We start from the raw sequence: 12,407 nt of genomic DNA, 5'->3' as shown, positions 1-12,407 counted from the left end.
TGAACTGAATCAAAAAGTTAAACAAACATCTTTAAGATATATGTGAGATAACTTACCCCTTACGAAAATTAACCATACCGTTTTATTGTGGTAAAAGTTTAAAAACACGCCACATATGGGATCGCGTGCACGTGCGCGAGTACTCGCGTCTACTCGCACCTAAACAATTGCGTTGCATGTAAATAATATATGGAATCATATTACAGCACACACTTAAAAGATCCTGCAGTGCAGCCTTACTGTGATTTACTATGTCTTAACTGCAAGGCATGTAGAGAGTTATCCGGCATTACATACGCGAGTTAACACATCCTCATTTGTAAACAATGCAAAAGTTTCTCAATCCGAAGCGTGCAGTCTGCTGAGGTCGCTTATGTAGGCTGAACTGCACAAGCCATAAGCATATTACATGATGGCAAATATAAATAAGGATAAATTACTTACCTAAGAAGAACAATGGAAGACGCACTGGTGGAGGATAGTCAAAATAGTTCCTGAAGTAAGTTAACGATAAATAAAAATCTGAAAAAACAGATTTTACACAAAGATCTGTTGTTATTGTGAATGTACACAAATTAAAGAAGACCCTTCACAGTTTTAAATAATAAAAGTATTTTAAGTTGATTCTGCTATAATAAGGAGAAAACACTTCAAAACGCAGCGTTGCCATTTTGGACCCCAGGGGGTTAAAACATCTGCACGAGGGTAGGCCAGACTCAATTATGTGGCAGGAACTTTGTGCTGTCATTGACCTCGCCCTTCAGTGATGAACGTGACAGCGAGTTGAACGATGTTCACTTTTTTTGGTCCAAGAGAGATATCTCTGGCTTTACTTGCGCAGATGGGAGATGCCGAGAAGGTTTGCTTTCTTTTCATACCCATCTGACGAATAAGGCTGTTTGTTATACTGCGCAGGATTCTGCTCTTGTTCTACGCAGTAAGAAAGCAGATGGAGGTTGTTAAACATGTTTCACCTCGACGTGACCTGACCTTTTTCACTGTCGCAGTCCTGTCCATCATCTGCTCCCAGGCAGCCTCTGCTTCCAAAATATTCCAAAAATATTTTCGGGTTGCACCATTAAACTTTGATGAAGCGTAACTCTACGTACAAATTAAGTATTTACGTAAGCCTCCGGAGTAACGGTTGAAATAGAATAGCAGACTGAATGAACTAAATCTATACGATCTTGTTTTAGTCAACAGACTTCAATCTTTTATACATATATAGTAATGCTGATATTTATACTCGCTTACATTTTAAGAGAGGAAACAGTATGTGAATAAATTACCTTTGTTTGCATTGGTTTGTGTTAGTAGTTATTAAGGCTCTATTGTGGACTTTGTTTAAATTTAAACAAAGAACTTACGAACGGATGGTGCAACCCCTACTGAACTTCAGTCTCAGTCTGTACTAGTGTCACTTGCTTTTGTACATGTGCATTATTTTTATAAAAACATAGTTTCCACATTTTCACATATTTTTGTATTCTATTTATTTGAGCAAGAACTCAGCTGTTGGAGAATGGTTTGTGTGTTTGGGAGAGACGGAGGCCGACCACCACTCTAATTGCGTCGCTTAGATGTGGCTCAGCTGTATGTGGGTAGAATTCCAGCAGTCCCAGACAACAGACATACTAGCAGTGTGTGTGTCTGTGTAAGAAGAATGTTTCATACTAGGGCGTAGACAAGTGAAGAAAATACTTCTTCTGACCACGGGAATCCCACCCATACCACACCCTCCTAGGCCAAAAGCTGTTTCTCTCCTTTACTCGCTGCCTTTTTCTCTCCTTTGATTAAAGTTTGTCTTTACAGTGGACAATTTTACATCATCAGATTATCATGTAAGTTACATAGTCAGGGTCACAGTTGTTAATGGGGTTTAAACATTTAAGTAGAAGTATGTGTGGGTAAGGTTTCAACTATGTGGTAGGGTCGGGACCACATGCCCTTCAACCTCCCTCAAGTTAAGCCCAATATCAACTTCTTTGTGAAATCTAGCCATTTGTCTCTAAAGAGAAACCTTAAAAAGATAGTTAATAATGTTTTAATTTTCTCAAAATTGTAAAAGTTATGGGGCAGTTTCCCATCCCATTAAGGATGGATTAAGGGTGAATAAACCATGGGGTGATTTTTGGCGAATTATCCCTTTTACACAAGCCTTATATTTCTACAATTTATTTTAAGACATAAAACACAGTAAGTGAGGGCAGTAATACCCTCACACGTGACTTTTTAAAGCTTTAACGTGTTTTTTGAAGGGTAGTTGCTAACAAGTTGCTACATGGGACTACAGATTTGTTGGGGACTTTAAATGTAATCACTCGTGAAGATCTCAAAAACAAAGCAAAGCAAAACAAAGCTGCAACATGGGCACAACAAACATTCATCCTTAGAGTATTTCCTTAGCAGGGAACATTTTTTAAAATGTGTTTAATAAAGTTAGAAAGAGCTGTCGGAAGCTTGGTGGTGATGATGTTGATAGACCATAGTGTAGTTCGCTTGTAGACAAAGGTTAGTTTTTCATTTGTAGAAAAAGCATTTATACTTTAACATTCACGTGTTCATCTGTGAAGATTATCTTGTTGAACAAAACGTGTGACAAAGGTTAGTTTTTCATTTGTAGAAAAAGCATTTATACTTTAACATTCACGTGTTCATCTGTGAAGATTGGCCTGTTGGACAAAACGTGTAAGTGTCAAACTTTTTTGCGATAATCCAAAAGTCTATGGGAAAAATGTATGGGCTTTTTGGTGAAAGAAACAATCACCCAGATTTGGCGTACAAAAATGTGTCATCCCTGCCCAACTCTATATTAGCTCAGTATAAAAGCAATAGAAGTCAAAGACAAGTCAACACCAAATGTGTGTTTGTAATTGATTATTGGGGTCTAAGGTAAGGTAAGGTAAGGTAAGGTAATACTTTATTGTCCCCTAGGGGCAAATTGGTTCACAGCCAGCAGTAACATTAACCAACAGACAAAAACACATTAGACAAAGACATATACACCATAGAATAACACTGATAAATTCCACATAATAAAAATAATACAACCAACAACCCCTACCAGTACATAGAAGCATTAAAAAACCTAATGGCAGTGGTATAAAAGACTGTTTAAATCTATTTGTACGGCATAAGGGCTGATAAAACATACGGGTGGAAGGTAATAAATTAAACTTTTTCTGCAGAGGGTGACTAGGATCACTGGCAATTAGTTTGGCTTTCTTCAAAATTCTAACTTTGTAGAAATCATTTAAGTCATTTAAAGAAGATCCAACAATCCTACCACAAAATTTAACAGTGCCCAGTAGTCTGTTTTTACTTTTTAAATTAAGAGACCCATACCAGCACATAAATGATAAAGTAATAACTGACTCAACAAAACAAGAATAAAACATTTTCATAAAATGACCATCCACATTAAAACATCTAAGTTTTCTTAAAATAATGCATACGCTGGTGGGCTTTCTTCACTACTGTATCCACATGTGCCTCGAAAGTCAACTTGTCATCAATAACAGTGCCAAGATATTTATATTTTTGTACAATTTCAATCGGCTTATCTTGAATACCCACAGAAGAGATGACTGTAGGGTTCTTCCTAAAATCCACAACCATCTCTTTGGTCTTAGATACATTTATGTCCAAAAAGGACAATTTACACCACTCAATAAAATCCTAAAGAACAATACTGTGATCTAAATCATCATTATTTAGCAAAGACACAATCACACAATCATCAGCAAACTTAATGAAATTACGTCTTTCTAAATGTGTTTGGCACTCGTTAGTGTACAACATAAATAACAAAGGTGAAAGTACACATCCCTGTGGTGACCCAGTAGAAGAAAGGAGAACGTCTCGGTTACGTATGTAATCCTCGTTCCCTGAAGGAAGGGAACGGAGACGTCACGTCGTGACCGACGAATTGGGAACTCGCTTAGAGAGACCAATCTGCTTCGTACTCTACTAAAACACATTGAGATATTTGCATAATGCTGGCGCCGCCCCGCCAGGTGCGCATATAAGCCACAGGTGCAAATATGGAAATTAGCTTCCGGTGTGACCGGCCGATAAACAGCAGGGAGCAGCCCTGTGGCGACGGGACGTGACGTCTCCGTTCCCTTCCTTCAGGGAACGAGGGTTACATACGTAACCGAGACGTTCCCTTTCAGTCGGTCACTACGATGTCACGTCGTGACCGACGAATTGGGAATCCCTACCAAAACGCCACTGAGGGCTGACCTCTTCCAGTGTCTGCGTAAAGCCCTCCGGTTCCACTTAAGGATAAGGAGAATTAGGTTTTAAGGCAGAAGGCCAGGCACTAGATGTTCCTTTAACCCCACAGTAGTGCCAGCGACTGGGAAGCGCCCTATCTGAGTGGTATAGGAACGTTGCGGAAGCCACCGCCCTGTTAAGGGCTATTGGTGGGCGAAAGTCAACCGTAGTTGAGGTATAAATGACAGCCGTGGCTGTGTAAGCAAAGCAGTGCTCTGCTGAGGGAAACGTGGGCTAGTAGGATTAACCCCACGGAAAAATACTCACAAAGGAACCCGGTGGGACGCAATGTGGATGCCCGAGCCAAACACAGGTTCGCGAGGATACAGCTAGTGAGAGGCTGGCAGCGGATGCTCAGGCTGCCAAGGCAGCGGAGGAAGGCAAAACAAATTATTACGCGTTTTTGAGAGCTGATCTGAGGTCCTAAGGCTTTGTGTGCGATCCACGTAGATGCGTAACGCTCGTACGGGGCATAATAAAGCCATTGTTGGGTCTGCCTCCTCCGGGGCAGCGCTTGCAAGCTCACCACCTTATCTCTGAAGGGAGTGGTGGGAACTTTGGGCACGTAGCTTGGTCTGGGTCTCAGTGAGACAGCAGGACCAAACTGAAGGCACGAATCGTCAACAGAGAATGCATGTAAATTCCTTACTCTCTTCACGGAGACCAATGCTAGTAGGGTCAGAGTTTTCATTGACAAAAACTTCAGACTCGCAAACTGCAAAGGCTCGAACGCGGAACCTGTAGTAGGGCTTCAGCACCATGGACAGGTCTCGGAGGAATAGAGGGAGGGCGCGAGGGGTTTAGCCTGGGAGCGCCTCTTAAAATCTAATAACCAAATCATGCTGGCCAACTGATCTGCCGTTAATAAGTGAGTGATGAGCAGAAATAGCGGCGATATCAACTTTAATGGTGAAGGGTGACAGCCTACCATCTAACCTATGTTGAAGATATATAAAAGCACAATGTTAAGCATTCTCTGGGGTCCTCGCGTTGCGAAGAGCACCAGGTGACGAAAAGGGTTTCATTTAAGCGCGTAAGCCCGTCTTGTGGACGGTGCTCGTACCGCGTCGATGGTGTTAGATACCGCTTGCGATAAATCACCTAAACCTTGCGCGCACTCAACGACCATACATGGAAATCCCACAGGTCGGGGCGCGGGTGCCATAATGTGCCCCTTCCTTGAGAAAGAAAGTCCTTTCTCCGGGGAATTCGCCAGGGAGGGGCTGTCGCGAGGAGCATTAACTCTGAAAACCAATTCCTGGTCGTCCAGTACGGGGCGACTAATAAAAGGCTCTCCTCGTCCTGCCTGACTTTGCACAGTGTCTGTGCGATTAAGCTCACTGGAGTGAATGCGTATTTGCGCGTCCCCCGCGGCCAGCTGTGTGCCAACGCATCCACGCCAAGGCTGCCCTCGGTTAGTGAATAAAACAGGCGACAGTGGGTATCGTCCGGTGACGCAAATAGATATCTCTGCGAACGACCGAACTTCTTCCAAATTAGCTGAACCGTCTGAGGGTGGAGTTGCCATTCGCCGGGGCGCGCAGCACGGGAAAGCGCGTCAGCCGCTGTATTGAGCGTACCCGGGATGTAAATGGCACGAAGGGACCTCAGATGCTTCTGACTCCAAAGGAGGAGATGACGAGCGAGGCAAAAACCGCCTTAACGGTAAATAACGCAACAGTGGCAATGTTGTCGGTGTTGGCTAATCCATCATTCCCTCGCATCTCCATAGCGGAGCGTACAAGTCCCAGATATACAGCGCACCGCTCGCGGCAGTTGGGGTGCTATGATCACCCCTGAGACTGCAAGCCCGTCATACGTGGCTGCTCATCCCGTGCTGGGGGCATCGTATGTGCTACAGAATGCCAGGAGACCCGACTCAGGGGCATATCTTGCTATCAGAAATGCTGGGTCTGCCACTGGGTAAAATTGAAATGACACGCAGGTGTAATGGTTACACAGTGTATGCCGTTGCGCCAAGCTCTCCTCGAGACTCGATCGTAAAACCAATGCTGAAGCGGTCTCATATGAAGCAGCTCGAGCAGTGTCACAGCCGCAGCATGCTGTCATATGTCCAGGAGCTTCTGAAATTGTTTCAGAGGGACCGCGTACTTCCCTCGAATTAAACCGAGGCAAGTCAGAACTGATTGGTTGCCAAACACGCCAATAAATCGATCGAGTCTATTTCCATACTGAGAAAAGGATCCTCTGCACGGGGCAAAGTTGCTCTTTCCCAGCTGACCTGATGACTTAAACGAGCGAGATGCTGAAGCATTAAATCTCTGTGTTCGCGCACGTCTGCCAAGAACGAGCCATTATAGTTGACATAAATATAAGCAGAATGCGAACAACGCTCTCTCTCTCGGAGATTTTAATGCCGTGACTAGCACTTTCATGGAGACACGGGGAGAGAGAGACAGCTCGAATGGTGTACTTAGTATTAATATGCCCACTCCACGAACGCAAAAACGGTCTAAGGCGAGGGGAGATGGACACATAAAGTACACGTCTACAGGTCTAAGGCTGCAAACCGATCTGAATATGGAAATACGAGCCTCGGCGTATCATCCTAAAGGATCACATTTGTAGAGCCGGTGCGTAAATAAATCGGTCGTAACCCACCGCGTATTTTGGGTAATATGAGATAAAGGCTGGAAAAACCTTATCATCATTCTCGGTAAGAGGGACCGGCTCGAAATGTCCTCCGCCAGCAGGACATCGACTTTTGCACGCAGTACATGTGCATCGGACGCTTTCACTATAGTGAAACGAATGCCCGAGAATTTGGGGGAGTGCCGGTAATTGTATTTCGTAACCGAGGCGGATAGTGCGTAAAACCCAACGAGACGGGCTGGGAACTGAAGCGAAGCATCCAGAGACCGTACGAGGAGAATTAACGACACTACCGAAGTACCCGCGGTGGGGCAGCAAAGCGAGACAGGTAGGACTGCCGGTGCGTCTGCTGTAACAGCATAAACATCTACAGTATGTGTGTGTGTGACACTGACCTGAGCCCGCTGAGGGTGACGGTCATCTGGTCTCCTGCGCGGAGAGCGCAGACTCCGGAAAAACACCCGCTGGCGATAGAGGAGAGGTAGGGTGAGCTGGTGTGCCCGCTCACGGCTCTCTCGATCCTCCGAAAACCTGGTTGGGAAGAGGAATGCACTCTTATGTGTGGTTAAGTGGGTACCGGCTGGACAGCCGGTGGAACAGACCAAGGATTTTCCACCCGACCCTCTACCGGGGGAAGGAGTGAATCACCGTCTCCTGAAGAGTGATCCTCTGCCACTCCGGGTCGCCCGTCTCTGACCACAAACTCCCGATTTTCACGGGAAGCGGCTAAACGGGCGGGGCGAGCTGCTGACGACCGGTTCCCCTGCGCTGCCGAGATGGGGTCCGAGGAGGGGAACAGAGGTGGCCGCCGCAGGACGCCGACGGCGAGAGGCAGACTGAGGAGCCGGCGCTTGGTGAACCTGCAGTAACGTTATGGCGTGCAGGGCTGAAGCCGCGTCTCCGCATGCCTGATGGGCAGCGCCCGTAACCGGACGACTGTCTATACAAACACGGGAGGGAAGGGTTGGGTGGCCCTCCAGGAACGCAGCTGCATCGCAACCCCCCACTCCACTGAAGGGATCCCCCCTTTGCGGCTCCGTTGGTGAGGGAGGTGAGGGGTGAAAGCTGAACGGCCGAGACGGCCGCAAATCACGTCAGCTCTTCGTGCCGTCGGGAAAGGCAGGCACAGAAGGTGAGGACCGTAGAGGCCCGGGCAGCTCCGAAGTACCAATCATGTGGGCGGGACTGTTCGGGCGGAGAGGGGTTAACCCCTCCAACTCTACCGTTTCCGCCGCTCGAGCGGGCACGGCCGCCATCTCCGGGACGACTCCGCCTCGGAGGGAAAAAATGGGCACCCCTCTGATGCTGCAGAATTGACGGGACCAGAAGGAGGTCCAATGGATTCGGCAGAAATCGCAGAACACGACTCTGCAGTCTCCACCGGAGCCTCAACCGGCTGAGGATGAGAAGGCCGGTAGGTGAAGGACGCATCCTCCGTCCTACTCAGCGTAGTGATGCGAAGAGCGTCCTGCGAGCGCTTGACAGCCGCACCATGACGGCGTTCAGCACTGCAAAGGCGCGGACGTCGTTCCCGTGTCAGTACTGCTTGTCAATCAACTTCAGCAACCGTTCCCAGAAGAGCAGAGAGTAGCTTCTCAGTAGCAGATAATGCCGGCTTTCGAAGCGAAAAAGCTAATTTCCATATTTGCACCTGTGGCTTATATGTGCACCTGGCGGGGCGGCGCCAGCCTTATGCAAATATCTCAATGCCAAGTTCATTGGCGTTTTAGTAGAGTACGAAGCAGATTGGTCTCTCTAAGCGAGTTCCCAATTCGTCGGTCATGACGTGACGTCGTAGTGACCGACTGAAAGGGAACATACCATAACACCCCATTTACCTTCACATGTTGGGGTCTATCGGTTAAAAATTCCATGAACCATCCTATCAACCCCAGATCAATACCATGGGCCCTTTTTAATCTATCAGCTAAAATATGAGGCTCGATACAATTAAAAGCTGAAGAAAAATCAATAAAAACTAAGCGCACAAAAGTCTTCGCCCCATCAAGATGTGTTAAAACCATATTAAGTAATGTGTTTGTGGCATCATCAACACCCCTACTAGACCTGTAGGCAAATTGTAATGGATCTAAATTACCCTCCACCATTGTCATTAGAGCATTCTTTATAATCTTCTCAAATGTTTTCATAATTAAAGAAGTAAGAGCTACTGGCCTGTAGTCATTTAAAGATTTTGGTGTCTTATTTTTCGGTACAGGTACTATAAAAGATTCTTTCCACAGATTAGGAACTTTCTTCAGACACAATGACATATTAAAAATAAAAGTGAAAATATCTGCACAGTTCTTAAGAATTTGACCCCCAATACCATCTGGTCCAGCTAATTTCCTCTCTTTTATACCCCTAAAAAGTTTTATAAACGTACCCTTATCAATATCTAAACAACTTTGCAATGACTCAACATTTTTAAACTCAGCCCATGCCTGCCTAAAATCATACATATTAAACCGGTTATAAAAAATATTAAAATCATTAGAAAGTTGAAAATCATCAAATTTCCCAACAAGGGAAATATTACTCTTTTTTGACTTCATACCCATCATAGATTTAACCCCTTCCCAAGAAGGACGAGCATTTCCAGAACTGAGCCTCTCCTCAACTTTATCCTTATATTGTTCCCTTGCTAATTTAAGTTCTTTTTTAACTTGCTTTTGTAGTAACTTATACTGAATCATGTCACCTCGATTAAAACAAGCATTCCTTTGGATAATGGTATTTTTCACTGATTTTGTGACCCATGGCTTATTGTTCGGGTACATACGGATCTCTTTTTTGGGTATAATGAGATCCTCACAAAAAGTTAGCAGTCACAGTCTCTGTAAGTTCATCAAGGTCAGCACAGCCATCTAAAAAAAAACATCCCAATCTGTAAGCGAAAAACAGTTTTGGAGGCACATTATAGAATCCTCAGACCACTCAGGAATTAATTAATTATCTCTTTAGGACCGATTTATATAACGGTACCAGGTACACAACATTATGATCAGAGGTTCTTAAAGGAGCTCTACGAAAAGATTTATATGCCCCTTTTACAGATCCATAACAAAGATCCAAGCATTTCATGTAACAAATTACATATTGATGAAAACCCACTCAGGGATTCCCCAACATTGCAATGATTAAAATCACCCATAACAAAGTTTAGTGCATCCGGAGACAACCCTTGGAGCCCCTGTACAGTCTTTGCAATAGTTCTAATTGCCGTATCAGCATTCCCCTTTGGATGAATGTACACCAGCATTACAAATACCTGTGGGAACCTCTAGGTAAATAAAACCTTTAGGTAAATAATAGGGTCGTAGGGATACATATAAAAGTTCAATTTCAGGAGTACATAATGACTCCCTAACGATCACTGTTTTACACCAGTTTTTATTAATGTAGAGACATAGTCCTCCACCAAGTGTTTTACCAGTTGCAGTTGGGTCTCTGTCCAGACGATACGGTTCACCAAAGCCACTAATTTCCAGATCAGATTGAGAATCCTGGTCCTTGAGCCATGTTTCCGTGAGAGTGAGAAAACAAGCGCTGTTATACTCCTTCAGAAATTTCACATTAGCCCGCAACTCGTCCACTTTGTTGCGAAGAGATTGAATGGTTGCCAAAAAAAAAAAACGTAGGGAGAGGTATTCGACGATGATCTTGTCTTTTCAGTCTCTGGCGCACGCCACCCCGTCTCCCCCTCGATCCATTCGGTTTACAATCCCATCCTCGATTTGTCAGAGTAGAATCCGATCGGATGATCTCTGCTGATAAAGCCGCAAGCGGATCTACACAGCCTTTCTCAGAGTTCCACAATAATATGAGAAACTTGCGGCTGTACCGAAAAGTATCACGGAGTTAAAAGAAAAAGAAGCCCCCACATGTTTATGGAAGTCATTGTAAATGTACAATTTAGCTACAGAAACACTAACAAACATTAAACAAACACAAGCCACGACCATGAAACGAAACGCATCGCTGCTGCTGTCTATGCCTCTATTTAGCCATTTAACGGTCGCCCCCCTTATTATCCATAATGGCATGTAAGAATTTTTATGTACACAATAACAAACTTTTACATTGTAATTCTTTCATTTTTAATACTTAACATGTTTGTGTGCTGCTGCAAATTAATTTGTGATTAATAGAGAGGTGTATGCATGTTGTTTTGTCCGTTATTTTCTACACAAATTTCAGAAATGATAAAAATTTAGTAGTGTTTCTATATGCAACATTTTATAAAGGAGTCTCCTCATGTATGTGTATGAGGTCATCTAGGGGCAGCTTTTGTTGTTGTATGCCAGGTGCTATTGTCACTCAATATCAGTCATGGCAGGGGGTGAGCTCAACACACACATGCAGAGATATCATGCTTGCTAAAGCCCAGTTTCTCTGAACAGTCTTAGCAGTTGTAACCTCTAGGGCCTGGTCTCAATCCTCCACCTGTGTCCTAGGCGCCTGTGAGCCACAGTTACGTCAGAGCTGTTGGGTAGTCAGACAGATCTTGAGAGTTTGTATCCACAGGGAGATGTGCAGCAACTGTAGAATTAATGAGACTGACATGACTTCAAACAACTGCACAGCACACACTGTATTGGAGACATGACACTGTGATCGTGTGCATTTATGTATTCATGTGATTCTACTTTTATCCAAGGTAACCTTTAAAGTTAATTTAAAGTATATACTTTATCATTATGTGTGTTCCCTGGGATCGAACCCACAACCTTTTGTGTTGCTAACACAATACTCTAGCAATGGAGCAACTGTATTATATCTAATTGTTTCACTCATCACTACTATGTAGTGCATTGTGGGATTGCTTTACAATTGGTTCAACATGGTATCATTTAAGAAGAAACTGTGTATCAGGAGTGTTCATTAACAGAGCAATGTACATGTGAATATTAATGCAAAAATGTATTTTATTCCAAAACAGATTCGGCTAAAGAAACTTTCAAAGAGGAGATAAAGGAATCAGGAAGAGACTCCACAAAAGAGAGGGACAAAGAGGAGTCAAAGGTGTCATCCAAAGAAAAAGAGGCTGCAAGAGAGGTTAAAAAAGAGTCATTAAAAGAGTCAAAAGGTTACAAGAAAGACTCTACAATGGAAAAGGAGCACGCGTATGACAAGGAGGCACCAAAAGAAAAGGATTCTGCGATAAAGACAAAGGTGTCCAGGAAGCCTTCAGTGAATCTCAAAGAGAAGTCAGAGCCAGAAAACAGCTGAATATAGCTGCTGCATTAATAAAACCTATAAGAATATTCTTGAATCATTATTAGGTAGTGTGTCTTTGTAGAAGCTAAGCATTCATCTTTTGTTTTAGTTGATTGCACTGTGGCAAGAAAACCATTTAAAAAGTTAATGCTTTGCATTTTCTTTTGAGGAGAACTGCCTGTTTGTGAAGGGTTTATATTTAAAGTCAGCTGTCTACCACAGTAGACTGTGTCTGTCATTTCCTACTATTCAGTAAGTAACCCACAGAGCCCCATGTGACAGATCACTGGCGCCAA

General features: G+C 44.0%; 1 protein-coding gene across 1 annotated transcript in view; it reads left to right on the top strand.

Annotated features, from left to right (window-relative positions):
- The window catches only part of bbs9 (Bardet-Biedl syndrome 9), a 460,826-nt gene extending 448,656 nt beyond the window's left edge, over nt 1-12,170 (top strand). Inside the window, exon 22 of the mRNA XM_073871763.1 lies at nt 11,834-12,170. Coding sequence (XP_073727864.1) covers nt 11,834-12,123 — 290 coding nt within the window. The 3' untranslated portion in view covers nt 12,124-12,170. The remainder of the gene's footprint in view (nt 1-11,833) is intronic.
- Nucleotides 12,171-12,407: the final 237 nt, after the last annotated feature.

This window comes from Misgurnus anguillicaudatus, chromosome 10 (assembly GCF_027580225.2).
Source record: "Misgurnus anguillicaudatus chromosome 10, ASM2758022v2, whole genome shotgun sequence".
Lineage (NCBI taxonomy): Eukaryota > Metazoa > Chordata > Actinopteri > Cypriniformes > Cobitidae > Misgurnus > Misgurnus anguillicaudatus.
The sequence above is the reverse complement of the archived record's forward strand: the minus strand, read 5'-3'. Positions and strand labels throughout refer to the sequence as shown.